The sequence below is a fragment of the Hermetia illucens genome, chromosome 3 (assembly GCF_905115235.1).
Source record: "Hermetia illucens chromosome 3, iHerIll2.2.curated.20191125, whole genome shotgun sequence".
Taxonomy (NCBI): Eukaryota; Metazoa; Arthropoda; class Insecta; order Diptera; family Stratiomyidae; genus Hermetia; species Hermetia illucens.
In genome coordinates, this window is record NC_051851.1 from 118,719,630 (window position 1) to 118,737,537 (window position 17,908).

General features: G+C 42.7%; 1 protein-coding gene across 4 annotated transcripts in view; it reads left to right on the forward strand.

Moving 5' to 3' along the window:
- LOC119651235 (leucine-rich repeat-containing G-protein coupled receptor 5) overlaps positions 1–17,908 on the forward strand; it is a 232,812-nt gene that overhangs the window by 180,981 nt on the left and 33,923 nt on the right. For all 4 annotated transcript variants that reach the window (XM_038054710.1, XM_038054711.1, XM_038054712.1 and 1 more), the window contains 3 exons: positions 9,760–9,831; positions 9,929–10,000; positions 10,627–10,695. In XM_038054710.1, the coding sequence (XP_037910638.1) occupies positions 9,760–9,831; positions 9,929–10,000; positions 10,627–10,695 (213 nt within the window). The remainder of the gene's footprint in view (positions 1–9,759; positions 9,832–9,928; positions 10,001–10,626; positions 10,696–17,908) is intronic.

Genomic DNA, 17,908 nt, shown 5'->3' on the forward strand with positions numbered 1-17,908 from the left:
AACATTTTTACCAAAATGATTGGCTTACGGTTTGTTTATGCATCCAAATCAATTTGTTTAATTTTATTTACCAAAATTCAATTTCATGATTGTGGTTAACCCTAATTCGGAAATTTAATGTTGCTTTCCTCTAACAGCATAACTGTCCATATAATAGGCGTGGCCCTTAGTATCTAATATCTATTTTGTTTGCATTGTATCTGTTTCTAATAATAGAAAGCCTCCGGCAATAAAATAGAGTCCACAGGACTTTCATGGACCGTCCTTTCTATCTTTAGGTCACAAGTCAATTATAGCTTTTTCCCAATCCTTTTTGGAATGGATTGGGTCAAAGGTGCAGATACTGTTCTTGGATTTTTCGAAGAAAATATCCTGTAGCCGCATCAGGCCCAATAAGAAATTCTATTTCCTTCAAGAGGTGATCATAATTCTGTTTTGGTCCCATGTAGACATTTGCCTTTTTCTAGGGTCAGAATTTCATTGATTTTTCATAGAAACATAAAACGAACTTACTTACCCGTACATAACCGCTAATGGAAACTTATTTCTTAAATCCGTGAACTTATAGCATCCCATTAAATATTGTGCCCATAACTTTGTCTTATTTTCCGGTAGGTTTAACTTCTTTACATGGTCAGCCACACGGTTAGAAGGTCGCCATATGTTGTAGGGTAACAGCCCGAGGCTTAAACGGGCTTTCTAGTTGTTTGTTATATAACAAAACTCGGAGGACACTCACCTACGGGTCTTGATGTCATGTCCATAATCGTTATCCTTACTTTCCAGACATTAGAGAAAAGATTCAAGAGCTGATGAGGGAAATGTTTTATAAGTTTCAAATGAGCCTTTATGATGAAAGCACGTCCCGTGGAGACGTTGGAGTTATATGTTGAGATTAATCAAATCCTGGACGGAAATTACTTTAGTTAAAGTATGACATGTGTCGCTTTTTTCAATTGTTATTAGATTATATCCCAATTAATTACCTTCAAATGATATCAAACTATCGTCCTATTATATTTGTTATATATAGGAATCGTACCCGACGGCGACGTCAAATTTGAAGGAGATAATTTTTCAATTTAGTTTGAGGAAGTTAATTTTATTTACTCACACAAATTTCGTATCAATAGGTGTAACGATTTCTGGGTAAAGTGCATGTGCAAACAGACAGACCTGTTTTCAACGAAATCCTAAAGTTGAACTAAAAGGGTATAAAAGGAAACGTAGGCTTGACGTCAAAAAGTTACGTTGGAGGATCTTACTCCTCATCGCAATGAAAAAGCAATTGCAGACAAACATAAAACTAAACAAGTCGGGAAACCGGAAGCTGGACGCTTCAGGTACGAAAGGTTTTGTGTATTTCTTAGTACGTAACACGTAATATATGCATATGTCCACTTTCGGGTGATATTGACATTGATAGTCTTCAATTTTCAAAGAAGCAACAACTTCGACGTATTATAAATTTGTTAGTAATAGTGCGATTTCCATCAAACTTGGTATGATTATGCTCTACATTATAGCCTACATCACTGCAGAATTTCGTGCCGCTAGGATGAATTTAAGGGGGGTGTCCAGCCAATTACAAAAAATTATAGTAATATACTATTATTAACTTTCTTTGAACAGATATCGCTATGAAAGGTATTTCGGAGCCAAGGCACCATATACTGGCAGCCTCCTGATTTTTTTCAGATTTTTCGGTTTGGTAGTTTCTGAGAATGGCCCCCTTAAATAAATGATCACTTTCAACCCCCCGCACTCCCCACGTTTCCAAGAAATGTCAAAACAAAGACCGGCTTCGAAAAGTACTAATCGAGACCTTTAATTTGATACCCCACATGACTATATTTGATGAAAAAAAATTTCACACCCCCCTTTTGCATGTATGGGGACCCCCCTTAAATTCAACGTAAAAGGATGTAACTCACTGTATGTGTGAGCGTTCACAGTTCCCACCTTTCCACCAAATTTAGTGTCAATCGCTATAACCGTCTCCGAGAAAAATGCGTGTGACGGACAGACAGACAGACAGACAGACAGACAGACGGTAAACCGATTTTAATAAGGTTTTGTGTTTACACAAAACCTTAAAAATGGCAGTAACTAATGGATCTGGAACTTCACAAAAATATGAAAAAAAAAAACAAAAAGGACTTCCACTGAGAGATCTCAAATTAGGACAAAAGCTGTACTCTGTCTGCCACTACTACCTGCTGTCTGAAATACATTTTCTGCCATACCTTATTTGATGTGTCACCCAGAGCAGGAATTTTCTATTTTAGGTATCTGTGAATTTAAAAGACGTATGTAAAGTATGGGAAAAGCTCAGTCTTTGAGCACTGACATCTTAGTGGTCGTTTGTAGGCGCGGTTTCCTCTAATATTTCCATTCTGAACATATATTCAGCTGATTATGGCAGAGCAGATTGCACAGACTTCTGCATGTCTTTCTGTTTTGGGGCAAGAGGGAGGGGTATGTTGGAATTCTTTTGAGAAGTAGTGATCTTTTCGGGGATGATTTTCGTTGTGAAGGCTGTTGTTTATAAAAAGAAAGGGACTGATCGCAACAGTGCTCATCATATTAAGAGAATGCACTGATAAGACTGTTCATTACATAAAGAAATGCGCAAGCAAGATTGCTCTATCTCTAATCGAGATCGGTGATGTATATTAATTATCAATAAATTTCTACTAAAAGCGCAAAATATTTCAACTTTAACTTAAACAACGTCACCCAAAAGAAATAAATTGTCAGACATTCGTCTCAGCAGTAAAACTTCCTGAATGGGAAGAAATGCCGTCGATCACTGCTTGACAAGTGTCTGAGCAGTGGAAAATAAGCCTCGAAGACAAGCGACACAGAGAGAGAAAATAGGTGAAGAATGTCTCTAAGCGGTAAGGATTAGGTTTGGGGCGGGGGCCGTGTTTGAACAGTAAATGTGCAGTTATTTTAGGTATTTACGAAATGGCTGCGATATTCGACTCGTATAATAGAAACAACAGCCGAAGAAAAGTTTTCAACAAGTATTTATGTTGTATGCGAGGATTTCGTGAAACAGTTCTGCATTTCATTTGTGGCTGAACACCCCACTCTATGAGCCACATGCCGAATTCACCTGCCATCATTTTAAGTATTGATCTAGCGTATTTTTGAATTTCGTCTACAGGCGACTTACCCATATGCCGCACACTTTTCATTGAGTCACATTTAAGGTTTTGTGTAAAATAAAACCTTAATAAAATCGGTTTACTGTTTGTCTGTCTGTTTGTCCCTTCGTTTGTCTGTCGCACCCATTTTCTTATAAACCGTGACTCCTATTGATATGCAATTTGGTCAAAAGATAGAAACTATGAATCCCCCCGCATGCAATGAATAATATAATTCTACGTTGAGTGTAAGGGAGGGGTCCCCATAGATGCCAAAGGGGGATGTGATTTATTCCACTGAATATAGTCAACTCTTGGCCGCGTACGAGAAAAGAATCCTCCGAAGAATTTTTGGCTCCTTACATGAGGATGGACGATTCCATAGCCTACATAACGACAAAATCTATGAGCGATACCATGATCGTCAGGTTGTGGATAAAATTCGGCTCAATAGGTTACGGTGGGCGGGTCACTTAATCCGTATGGATGAGGATGATCCCACCCGGAAAGTCTATAAGGGCAATATCTATAGTAGAAAAAGAAGACGAGGCAGAGCCTGCCTAAGATGGAACGATCGCGTAGGTCAGGACGCCAGACAGCTTTTAGGGATATCGAATTGGTGGACCTCGGCGCAAAACCGGGATTTCTGGAGTTCCTTATTAAAGCAGGCCTAGACCGGATACCAGTTGTTGCGCCGTTGATGATGATGATGATGAATATAGTCACGTAGGGTATCAAATGGTAGGATTAGCACTTACCGCAGCCAGTATTAGAACAGTGCGGCGATTCTTACTTCTTACTTCAATGACCCTTTCGCAGAGACTACCCAACCTGGAATTCTGAAAAAAAAAATCATGATTGTATGTTAATATGGTATCCAGATCTAAAAATACTCCTTACCAAATAGGTTAATTAAGCAGAAATTCCGACTATATGTCGGAAACTGAGTCGACTCAGCTGTGAATGAGTACCTGAGTCAAATCAGGGTAATAATCTCGGGCGAACGCAATACTGACCACATTGCCTCCTACAGTGTACTGTAGTATACCGTGACGGTCTTGAATGAGGTGCTCTAACACACTTCAAGGCCCTGATCCAATATGAATTGTTGCGCCAACGATTATTATTATTATTGAATAGGTTAATAATCGTATTGTGGCGGTAGCAACCACCTCCAAACACTTATTTATTTATATACTCAATTCAAAATGTACAATAAGCAGAAAGATTCCATTAAGATATGCGCGCATATATGAAGGCAAAATATTACTGGGAAAAAAGAAAAAGGATCTTTTCCTGGAGTACGAAATTCGGGGACTGCCTGAACTTATTTATTTACCTATCTTCCTATCGAAGTGATCTACTCCCTAAAAATTATCTAATTCCTAGATTGTTAGGTAGAAGATCGTTCTACTCACAGTTCTCACATTGTGATCACCACAGTGAGAAGCCGGATCGATGTTGTATTCAAATAAATACATCAAACTTTTAAAAATAGCTGGACTCAAGGAAAATGTAAAAACAGTGATAACAAAAATGTTGGGAAGACGCAACACGCCCGCAAATATACTGCGCGCCAAGTTTTCCTGATTTCAATTCCCAGTATCCTGAAAGTTGGTTTAAAATCGTAGGAGCAAGCTTTTTGAGGTATGCTCTTTACTCTACAAACTGCAATCGATATAGCTGATAGGGTCTACGCCGCACTTCCATCAAGTATCGCAAACTCAACATCAGATGTAACAACATCCTCGCCTTCAGCAACGGAAACCAGTTTAACGCTGCTAGTCCCACAGTTATCAAGTCAACTAGCAGAGTTGCGAACGGAGCTACACGTCGTCAAACAGTAGTCGCACCCCGTGAAATCTTCCGGACGTAAACCCAGCCCAGGTTCGAAAGCCTTCGTCCCCAAAGTATATGTTGGTACCTCTGGTGCCAAATGCATGTTATGTAACTGGAATTTCGGAAATGCCATGCAAACTTATTGCAATCAAGGACTGAACGTCAGAATCACACTAAAGTGAATAGTCTGACAAACTAAATACATAAATATTACGAGTTGGGGATAAATATTCACTCAAATATTCGTATATAAGATATACATAAAACCTTTCATACCAGAAGCCTTCAGCTTCCGATTTTCCGACTTGTTTCACATCTTTCGATGAATCAAAACGCTGCTCAGCGAATGCATAACCCATCGTTGAAAACAATCGAACGGAGCCAAGTCTGGTCAGCAAGTTGCATGAGGAGAACTTCCTAGCTGAGCGCTCCATTAAGAACGAGCTCCCATCGGTCACCATGTGGAGGTGGAGATAAAGTTTGGTAGTAGAGCTGTTGGTGTTGATTCAGCAGATTTTGTGCTCCATCGTGGGTACTAATCCATGTTCCACTTTATCACTTACTGGCATCGTACCACAACGTTTTATCCGACTTCTTCCAAAAGGCGGAATCACTTCTGTGTTCAAAAAAACTATAATATAATTATATATTATATCATCAGAAGACACTTTTGTATCTGGTTGCCCTCAAAGGCTAATTTCTTAATGATTTGCCATATTCTATGGGCGTTAGTTCATTTGAACATTTGCTGCAAAATATTGTTGCATTTTTTGCCTTACCACTCCTATATGTGTTTAGTCTGGAGTATCAAGTGCTCTTCAGTAAAAATTGTGGTACTCAGATTCAAGTCGTAAATTTCCATGATCGCAATTTTGACAGTTCTACAACGGCGGGTGTGATAGAATACCCCATCATTTGCTCTCGGAGTTTCTGCCGCGTCGTTGAAGAATTATGGAGCCTGGTTTTCTCTTAACGTGAACACAGCACCCTTCCGAATGACCGCCTCGGATAATGACGGTCCTCATTGCTACGACCTTTAGATGTCGAAAACGGACAGTAATTGATTTCTAGAAAGTGCGCCCGCTCCTCGATATGCGATACCGAAGATCCCCAGAATGCCCGCTTTCTCCAACCTGAGCGAGATCTCCAATCTTATAATCCTAACATTTTGGGTGTAAACGAAGTAAGATGGTGGGACTTTGGAGACGGGCCTACTCTATTCGGTTTCTGAAATACTTTAAACTACAAGATTCTGCTCTAGGTTAAGGAGCATCACAATTGTAGAATATTATGCACCAATTGAGCCTTGCGATATATTGAACAAGGATACTCTCTACGAGCAGTTACAGCCAATTCAAGGGAGGCTTCTCCAAGGTATCTTCGTGATTGGGATAGTGGATCTGAATGCCAACATGGGCTCTGACAAAACTTTGCCCGGAAATGTAATGGGGAAATACGGCCTTCGCGACCGCTATGATAATGGTGGGAGGCTTGTGGGTTTCTGCAACTTCCTTCGCCTCGTCATTAGTGGCAAATTGGGTTACAACTGAACGAGACCGCACGAGCAATCAAATCGACCACATTGCAATCAACAGTAGATTTAGGAGTTGTCTTCTCGATATGCTTAATAAGAGAGCCGGTGACATCGCCCTCGGAAGGGGCACGATCTGATGGCCGTTTGCTTGTTTCGTTCGCGACTTCTCGCAGGGTTGGAGAACTGCGACCCCCCAAAGTTCGACACCGATCGCTAGTATCATCCCGGTGTCGCTCAATAGTGGGAGAGCTATCTTGCTAATCGGACGGCAAATATACTGAAGAAGGTTCTATTGACCGTCGCGAGCGATGATGGGCCAGACCAATTGGAACTCCGATACCGAGCGGAATGCCCAGAAGTTCATCGTAGTGTACGCCGTGATAAGAGAGAATTTGGTATCGTGCTGGTCAGGAAAGTAGAAGATGCCGCAGATCGCAGTGATTTCAGAAATATATATCGCATCACGAAAAAACTTGCATGTGGTCATAAATTTTTCGATGGTCCTGTGAAGGGCGTTAACGGTCGACTTCTCATCCACGGCGACGAGCAACTGAGAAGATTGAAAGAACGCTTCACCACGGTTCTTAACAATATCACATTCGGTGATTTTCCTCCTCTTTTGGATGAATAGGCATCGTAAAAAGCGAATACACTCTGTTCCTCCAAGTAGAAGAGAAATCACTTTGGCCCTTAATTCACCCAATCGGAGTAAAGTCGCTTTGCTTGACGGCCTCCCCGCAGATTTATTTATTGATACACTTGCAGTTACTGCAGATGTGCTATTTCCACACGTATGGAAATCTTGGACATCCAAGACCCTTCCCATAGAGTGGAAGAAGGAATCTTGACGATCAGAAAAGGGCACCTGTATCTACGCGCTCCCCGCTCTTGCAAAGATTGTGGCTAAAATATTCCTGGCGCGACTCAAAAAACATTTTGAAAGCGTGATCGACAGAGAGCAGGTTGGTTTCCGCCCCGGATCCTCCTGCATCAATACCCTAAGGATCGTTTTGGAATAGCGCGCGGAGTTTATATCTTCGTTTCACCTGCTCTTCATCGATTTCGGGAAAATTTTCGATAGTGTTAACAAGGAGTGTATTCGGGGTACTTTTGGCATTCTGGAGATTCTATTATCGTCATATGATGATGCCTTAGCCGGAGGACATAGAGGAATTCAATGGACTACGGCATCTTCTCTCAAAGACCTCGGTTACCCTGATGAAATTTCTTTGCTCTCTCAACATTTTAACCGGGTCATACACATTGGAAAAGTGGCTCTGGATTTGGAAAAAGAGGCAGGTAGAATTGGACTGAAGAAACAAACACAAACAAAGCCAAAGTTCTCAATTTGATGGGCGATCGCAATGTTTCTATTTACATGGATGGGTAGAACTTCGATCAATCTGTATAGCGAGACAGCCCTTTCGTTGCCCTGTCTAAAATCTGTAAATGCAGGTATCCCAACACCAATATCAAGTTGAGAATATTCTGTTAGTGTCTTTTCTGCGTTGCTATATAGGAGTAACACATGGAAAGTGATCCTCACTAGCATCCAAAGTCTCTAAGCCTTCGTGAAAACCTGTGATGGACTAAAGGGGAATAGTGATCGTCCTGATCATCCTGAGTGGCCGGAGACGACCGAGAGGGGAGAGCTATCCCAAAAACTTAAACTTTCTGTGGTACTAGGCTCGGTAGTTTTAAGGGTGCGGGGGAATTCTTTATACAAGTGCGTGGGTCCGCACTGGATCTTGAAAATAACCGCACAAATATAGGGATTCGCGTAAGCTGAATAAGTTAAACCAAATCGCGAGCTGAAACCTGAAAAATGAAAATAAAAAAAAACAACTGTTCGACCGCGCGCTTGGTACCGTAAATCTCGGGATCCGAATGATACGATCGAGGGTGGAGAGATCCACGACGGATCACAGTCTCGATCCCTGTTTCTTCTGCATATGATGTTCATTGCTACTAGTACCAACGTCTATCTAAACCTCAATCTATGTTCTTTATTCAGGCTACTTGGAAACGGCAACAGTACGGATTTATCCGCTTGGACAAGTTTTCACCTGGAAACTATATTGAGGTTGTAGCGGACCCCAAAGAATTTTTAAGTTCAAATTATCATACACTCATTTTTAAGGTTTTGTTTGCAATTTGATGATTGTAAAAAAGCTTTCGACATCGCCAATAGATAGCGCATCTAGAGGATTTCCTGCGGAATAGATTTATTGACGGAACCCGTACATATTTCTGGAGCAACGATACGAAACGTTCATGCTTCAGCGAGGTTAGAAGTCCACAGTCTGTCAACTGCAAATTTTATCACTGACGCTGTATTTACTTCCGATGGATGCTCCGTTACATAGATGACATTTATTCGCCCATTTCGTCCGATTATGGTGTGTCTATTAGATGTAGAATGTCGAATGAGCCCATAACCAACAGGAATTTTAAAGGTAATTCGGTCTGATGTCTGGTATTGGGTATTCTCTCAGGTGCCTTAACCTACTTTGCACGGGTGCTGAATATTGTCCCAGAATACGTATGGAGGTTTCATCACTTTCCACACAGAATCTGCATATAGTGTCCACATGCATTCCTGCACCCTTCCGTATCCAGACCGCATTGTGCGGGCGAAGCACATTCAATTTAGCCATTCGTATACCAGTTTAGAATTCACCTAGAATTTGCGTGCCTTATTTGCTGGCTGATTGTCGGTTAGAATGGCAATGTTCTGCCCCCTATAATTCCTTTGGAAGTTGAAGGAGGCACACCTATCTACGGCGTACATTCCCATGTGAATTTCATAGTTGAAACACTTAGTGAAGAATTGGCAGTGACGGCATATAAGCGCACCTTTGCCAAAATGAGAAGCTTCCAAAATATTATTTTTTTTTTAAATTGCAACTCAAAATTTGAAACTCGATCTTTCGTTGTCCCTATCATACTACAATTTAACATATAGTTTTTGTCACTTCGCTATTTGGGATTAAATCATCAAAAGACTCCTAAACCCTCGAGGATTATAATTTGTCATTTTAACTCTTTTGATTTTATTTTGAAATTTATTTGAACATTGCAATTTGCATGCCAAGTTAAACTACTTAGGCTAGCCATTAACTTCTTTTAACTACCCTTATTTTTTTAGTGTTTATTTCGGATATAACCGTTACAAGGCATGAACTTTCACTACTTGAACCTGTTAACCACTAACGTCTTCATTTATTCTTACAGAAATCTTGGCAATAATTACCTCTCAACAATATCGGAAGGTGATTTTCCCCATATGCACAATTTGGTTGTATTGTAAGAATCATCAGCAACTATTTTTTTGGATTGTCTCTAAGTCCAAATTGCTCTACCCCCCGCTAGCACGGATACTAAACACTCTCATATTTTGCAGATTATTAAAACGCAATAAAGTTGTGGAGATGCGGAGTGGATCCTTGAGCAATTTAACAAATTTAAAAGTCCTGTAAGTATGCTCGCAAAATCTCATTTTACAATAGCATTTGATGACCGGATATTTTTCATATAATGGCATCCTTCGCCCTCGGTTGCTAAGTATTATATCGAGAACGCTTTACTATCCTGGGGGTGCTTAAACGATGCAATAAAATAGTCGTAACAGTAAAGATTGCGAGGATTAACAGAACCTTGACTTTCGGAAATGGTTCATAGGCTAGGAAGATCGCAATTGGAATGATTGTCTGTAATTCAATTAAGAGGAAGAATAATAATTTCCGAGTGAATTCCTCTGTTGTTATCGTTATTGGGTGGTTGCAACTGCAAACAATATTGAGCATTAGAGAAAAAATAATCTGTTCTCCCACTAATGATACTGTTCCCATTCCGTTTTCCAACTATCCACCCTAAGTGCCCTCCTTGTTTATTAGTTCATGAATGAGCAACAACAAATTCACAGAGCGCACTTCACCAACTATCTGCAGATACGCTTATCAGCTTCTACAAGTAGCTGCTAAGAAAATAAGTAAATTCTTGATATTTTCATTTGTTGCCATTGGAATTATCTCTCGGTCTTGGCGCTTCTTAATTTTCGATAGTTTTCATTTGCATTTTCTTATTTCATTATTTTTCTAGGGAGCTCGATGATAATTTGCTGACGTCGCTGCCAGCCGGATTAAATACGCTGAATCAACTACAAGACTTGTAAGTATTTCAGATTAAGTTAGTTCTGAATATTTCTATTCGGTGCCAAGGAAACTTTAATGAAGTATTATGTACGATCTGGTACGCATTCCAAGCTGATACACATTTTCTGAGGGTTTTACTGCAGTTTGATTGTCATTTGGTCTGAATTCCCTCGTGACGACAAGTTTGCGAACGGCCAACTCCACCAGACATACACAAATCATGGAAGTTTAGTCTCTTTAACTGGAATTTGTTCTCTTGTCTAGACAAACTACTTGGTTGCTATCATATTTAATTGGGTCTAATGTATTCAGTATTTTGAAGTCTTCATAATTTGGTCACAAACTGTGGATGTCCTTTCAAAGATTTTCTCACATCATATGTGAGCAAACTACACATTGAGATTATGATTTTTTGATACTTTGTTAAAATTTTGATTTTCCTATGCTTGCAATTGATGAACTTTTGTCAATTTATTAAATTTCTGATGTTATTTTTGTTGGTTTTCAAGAAAAACTCTCCCGCAAAATATTTCATTTTCAAGGGTTTTTCACAATGAGAATAGCAAAGAACGCCAACCATCTACATGTTTGTAGATTGTGAGTACTAAGAAGCAGCTTTATTTGTCGAATTTGTGGATGGGAAATGACATTGAGATTAAAGCAGCAGAATCACTCTCAAGACCACTCGACATCAACAACGGTCTACGACAAGGGGATGCCCTATCATGCGTCCTCTTTAACCTGTCCCTCGAGAAAGTGGTTCTGAGCTGATGACGATGCTGAGGTAAATGCAGGAGGCACGATCCTCTTTAAGTCCACCCAACTACTGCCCTATGCTGACAATATCGACATCATGGGAAGAACCACCCAAGATGTACAAACTGCCTTCATCCAGATCGAGCAGGCGGCGCGAGATCTTGGGTTGCATATCAATGAAGGCAAGACAAAATATATGGTGGCAATGTCAGCACCGAAAACCAACCAACCAAAACATCAAATCGCACTGGTCAAACGGGAAGAATAAGGGAAAATACAACTTTGAGACCGTTGACAATTTCTCCTATCTAGGGTCGAAAATCACAACCGGTAACAGCTACGATGATGAATTCCGCGCACGGCTGTTGTCAGCCAACAGAGCCTATTTCAGCTTACAAAAACTGTCCGGATAGCTGAGTGGTTAGAGCGCAAGGCTGTCGTACGGAAGGTCGCGGTTCAAATCTCACTGGTGGCAGTGGAATTTGTATCGTGATTTGACGTCGGATACCAGTCGACTCAGCTGTGAATGAGTACCTGAGTCACATCAGGGTAATAATCTCGGGCGAGCGCAGTGCTGACCACATTGCCTCCTAGTGTACCGTTACGGTCTTGAATGAAGTGCTCTAACACACTTCAAGGCCCTGATCCAACATGGATTGTTGCGCCAACGATTATTATTATTAAAAACTGTTTCGCTCGAAACGTCTCACCATAGGATCAAGCTCTTACTATACAAGACAATGATCTTGCCGGACACTTGGATTCTTAGCAAGAAAAATTGCGAACTCTTGGCCGCATTCGAGACAAGAATCTTCCGAAGAATTTTTGGCCCCCTACATGAGGATGGACGATTCCGTAGTCTACACAATGACGAAATCTATGAGCGATACCATGACCGCCCGGTTGTGGATAAAAACCGGCTCAATAGGTTACGGTGGGCGGGTCACTTAATCCGTATGGATGAGGTTGATCCCGCCCGGCAATATCTATGGTAGAAAAAGAAGACGAGGCAGACCCTGCCTAAGATGGAGCGATGGCGTAGGTCAGGATGCTAGACAGCTTTTAGGGATATCGAATTGGTGGTCCTCTGCCCAAAACTATGATGTCTGGAGTTCCTTATTAAGGCAGGCCTAGACCGGATTCCGGTTGTTGCGCCGTTGGTGAGGATGAAATGACGTTGATATCAAATTGTATTAATGTATTTCATTCGTCCCATAATTCCAGAGATGAAAAAATAAATGGATGAAGTTATGTTCAAAATGCCTCTAAATAGAGACATCGTTGGTAGTTTTTAGGTTTATATGATAAACTTAAACGGCGCGATAAGAGAATATGTAAGATATCGCAAGAATTGTTGAGGCTTTGGGAGAAATTAAACTTTGCTACTCTCCCAAGGCAACAAATGTCTGCGAAAGTTCGCAAGCTAATCAAATCATTTAGAATCCATATGAGGCAAAAGAGCGAACAGTTTGAAAAAAAATCTCAAAAATCTTATTGGTATTACAAAAGTGAGCGGAAATTGGTTATGTAAAGAAAAAGAAGTAAGTTAAATGTGTAGGTTACACGATTGAAGAAGTAAAAAACAAATAATCTTTTATATTAAGCAAGGAAATCAGGCCATTTAGCAAACCAAGAACAATACTTTACAAATGATAGTACTGGAGAAGATAATAGCAGTGCTGATTAGGCTGAAGCAGAAGAGTATACTCCGACGAAACGAAAGTATAATTCTACGAAGTGGCCACCTCAGTTGGTATCAAAAGTGGTCGTGTCAACATAAGCATCGAAAGTTCTTCAAAACTTAAGTCAAGGGAAAATAACGGATTCCACACCTTCACAGTCAGCAATCTGGCGTTGAATTATGAAAGATACAGAAAAAATAAAGAACTGACTTAGAGAACTTGTCGCTGAAGAGGGACTTTGGTTGTATTTCGATAGAAAATAAAAAATAGGAGGCGGTTTGCCTCACAAATTCTAAAAGAACTCTGCAGTTAGGTGTTGGTTTCTAACTGGACTTTGTCTCCCTGAGATGACGGGTACTATACTTCACTTCACCGAAGAAGTGAAATGTCGACATAAAAAACTTCTTTGGAACAAACATGTAGAGGTAAAGATGAAACGAGCTCTCACAGCTTATGGGCTGTGCAGACGGACCTTTGCCTCGACATGAGGACTCAGGCCTCATTTTTTTGTTAACACATTCAATTTCTTCTTTTTCTTCTTTTTCTTCAGCCTTTGTCCCGTTCACAAGCGGGGTCGGCTTGTTAACACATTCAATTTATTGATCATATTTGGTTTGTGCATAGCTTATGGCTAAACTTAATACTAAACTTATCTCTAACAGTATAAAACTTTTCCTAGAGACTAACATTTCGTATATTACTGGACTTAAATTAAGGTAATACTAAGTTATCCTAAGACATGCTATAGAGGGGAAAGTCAGGAAAAACCCCTCTTATTTTGTAGTTTATGCGGCGAGATTATTGTTTTGCGTGAATGGGTGGAGGAAGGATACATATAGGGGATGGCATTGTTATTGGGCGGTGGAGTAGACGAGGCCAGGCCGATGTCGATCGTATGGGCGGTTAAATAATATCAGTTTGCCGTTGTGATAGCTGCTGTTCTGAGAGGACAGGGTTAGGAGGTCTGCAGGGAGGGAATGGTGACGGTATGGGGGGTTCGTGTTATGGTTGCGGATGTGGGAGTAGAACTGGATGAGGCTATTTTCGTGGGTTTGGCATTTGGTGAGGAATTTTGTCAGTGAGGTGAGGAGGATCTGGTCTATGCGCGAGCATTTTATCTCGTCATAGACGGCTTGGTTGGGGTGGAGATATGATTGGGAGAGGGATAGTCGGAAGAACCTCCTTTCACGTACTCGTAGACGTTCCATTTGGGATGAAGAGACGTCGCACCATGCGACGAATCCGTATGTGATTAGGGGACGGATCAGCTGCTTGTAGCAGTAGAGTTTGACTTTGGGGGAGATAGCGGAATCTTTCTTAAGGATGGGCCATAAGGTTTTTAGTCCTGTTAGGGTTTTTGCGATGATGGAATTTACCTGGGGCACGGGTGATAGGCGGGTATTGAGGGCTATTCCCAGGTATTTAGTGGATTGGACGGAGGGAATGGTGGATGTTCCGATTTTGATCTTGAGGTTGCGGGTGTCGGCTCGCATCTTGCGGGTAAAGGTGGCTCTACCGCGGAAGACGATGGCTTCACATTTGCTGGGGTTGAGGAGGAGTTTCCAGGATTGGAGGAATTTGTTGAGCGTTAGGATTGTGGTACTGATGCGGTTTTGGGCGGATTGTATGTTTCGGGACGAGGTGTAAAGAATCAAGTCGTCAGCGTATTGGACGGTTTTGACCGTTAGTGGAGAGTTGGTGGGGTGTTGGAGTGGTATATCGGCGGTATAAAGGAAAAATAGAGTTGCTGACAGTACTGAGCCTTGGGGGATGCCTGCTGGTGGATTGTATGGGTCGGATAGGGTATCGTGGATACGTACTCGGGCTTGACGGTCGGACAGGTAGTTGATGATGAGTTTGCATAATTGCGGATGGAATTTAAAAGTGTGGGAGAGTTTGTAGGTGAGGCCTTCGTGCCAGACTGTGTCGAAGGCTTTTTGGATATCAAGGATGCAAGCGGTGGTGGGGATGTTGTTGTTTATCTGGGTTAGGATGTCTGTTTTGAGAACTAGGAGGGCGTGTGAGGTGCCGTGGCCACGCCTGTTGGCAAACTGGAAGGGGGGGATAATGTCGTGGTCGGTGATGTGTTGGAGCATGATATCGTGGGATGACGTGCTCGAAAATTTTCGATGTTACGTTGAGGACGGAGATGGGGCGGTAGCTGCTTGGGGAGGCTGAGGGCTGATCCTTTTTTAGGATTGGAACGATATGGGATTCTTTCCATGGAGAGGGAAAGTATGCAGATAGCAAGCATTGGTTGAAGATTTGGGCGAGGAATGGGCATAGCGATTTTGTACATTTTTTTAGAATGATGATAGGGATATGGTCAGGGCCAGATGACTTTTTGTTGTTTCGGGAAAGGATGATGGATTCTACTGTCTGGGGTGTGACGGCATGTATTGGTAGGCAGTTGGGTGCTGTCTGTTGGGGTGGGGGGATTGGGAAATGGGTGTATATGGATGGTGTGGTAGTTAGGTTGTGGATGTATTGGCGCACCGCCGTTTCCGTGGGTGGGTCGGACAGATGTAGAGTGGTGCTATGGGCTGCCAGGAAGCTGTTGGCAATCAGGTCGGCGTGGGCTTTGGGGGAGGACGCTGGCTGCGCGCGGTTTCGCGAGGCGAGGGCAAGTACCACGTAGTTTGCTGCACATTTGCCTATTGAGCGAGATATTTGCGTGCTTCACAGCGTAGTGGTCAGCGTATAGCGTCTGAATGTGGGATGGGATGAGGTGTGACAGGGAGTAAATACGTGATTTAAGGCAGTTAAACTGGGGAGCGTATCTATGGCGGTGGAGTTGGCGTCTTAGGGTGGCTTTCTGCTTGATGAGGTCGAGGACATGGGGTGGGAGGGTGATTAGGCCCTGGTAGTTTAGGGGTCTGAGGGGGATAGTTTCATTGCAGGCTTGTTGAGTTAACTCCGTGAACTTTTCCACGGCGGAGTCGATTTCGGAAGGAGACGGATTGGACGGGAGGCAGATAGTCGAGAGTTTGTCGGCTAGGTTGTGGTTGAGTCGTTGCCAGTTGGTGGCAGCGTAGTTGGGAAGGAATTTAGGCTGGGATTTGAGTAGGCGATCCGTGGTGTTGAAGTGGAAAACCACTCCGTCATGGTCACTCATGCCTGGAGTGGTGGGAAGGTCTTGGGGGGAGGTGGGGTGGCTAGGGTGGATGAGGAGGTGGTTACTTACCAGGAAGAGGTCGATGAAGGAGTGGGTATTTCGCCGGTGGTAGGTGGGTTGATTGGTGGGGAGGAGGGTAAGCTGTAGAGGTTGGGAGTGCTGCGTGTACCAGTTGGCTAACCTATTGCCATTGGCGTTTATGGTGCTGTTATACCATGTATTATGTTTGGCGTTTAGGTCGCCCCCTAGTACGAGGGAGAAACGTTTGTGTTGACTAACTGGTAGGGTTTTGAGGTGCTGTGCTAGGTTGGAGATGTCGGCGGGATTAAGGGTTTGGTCGGGGCAGTAAAGGCTGCCTATGAATATGATGGAGGACGGTGTAGCTACGGAGACGACGGTTAACTCAATGGATGAGGCGATGGTGGATGGGATGTAAACCCGTTGGGCGTCTATTGGATTTGCTACTAATATGGCTGTGCCCCTGCCTTGGCGGTCAATGCGATCGGAGCGGGAGGTGGTATAGTTGGGGATGTGCAGCTTATGCCTAGGGTTGAGTTTGGATTCGCTGAGAAGGAGTAGGTTGGGTTTGTGGGCGGAAAGAAAATTGGTCAATTCGTGGCGTTTTTGTCGGCTGACGACAGAATTAACGTTCAGTAATACCACTTTAGTGGTGGTGGGCTGGGGGTTGGTTTTGTGGGGAGGGATTGTTGTGACTGGCGGGTGCGGGCTTGGACGAACATCGGGCAGTTGCGATAACTCGCCGGATGTGTGTTGGCTCCGCAGTTAATGCAGGATGGGTTCTCATCCTGTTTCTTAGGGCACTGGTGTGGACCGTGGGGGGTGTTGCATTTAACGCATCGGTATGGCAGGTTGCAGTTTGACGCAGCATGCCCAATGCGCTGACAGTTCCGGCATTGAGCTATTTCGTGGAGTTGTACTGCCTCAAACTTGACGATGCAGTGGAACATCGCCCTGGCTTTCGTAAGGGTTGATTGTTGGAATTTGGGGGAGAACGTTACAAAGAAGAGGTGGAGGGGTTTTGTGTTTCGTCGGGACGAGCTGGTCTCGTACTGGAGATGAGGTTTTTTTAAGTGCTATGTTCGTAGGGATCATGGACAGGATTTGGGTCGTAATCTTTTTTGTGATTATGGGGTCCGCGCGGATAATTAATGGTGGAAATTTTTCCTGACTTACCTCTTGTTTGTTTGGTTTAGTTGATTGAGCGGCTTGTGGTGTGGTTGTGGTGGTTGTTGTTGGGGTGTGGGTGGATGGCTGTTGTAGCTGCTGAGTAGGATGATGAGCGGCTTTCATTGGTGGTACGATTAGTTGCGGTGAGGTTGTATCTGTTGTTGTTGGAACTGGTTTATGTAGCAAACTGGGTTTCGGAATTGTAATTTCTTCCGGAGACCGTTCTTCTCGGTTCTCATTGGCTGATGTACCTGGTGTGTTATACTGTGGTGTTGTGTTGGTGAGGGCTATTGTAGATTGTGTCAATGAAGAACTGAAGAGGGCACTGAGCCGGTCGTACCGACTCGTCATCTCCTTCAAGGAGGTCTTGAGTTCTTGGACTTGTCTCCTTAGCACGACGACATCGTCTTCATCGTCATCGGTTGATTCGAGAGCTATAACTAACTCGCTGTCTTCGGGGGCAGATTGCCGACTGTCTTCGGGGGCAA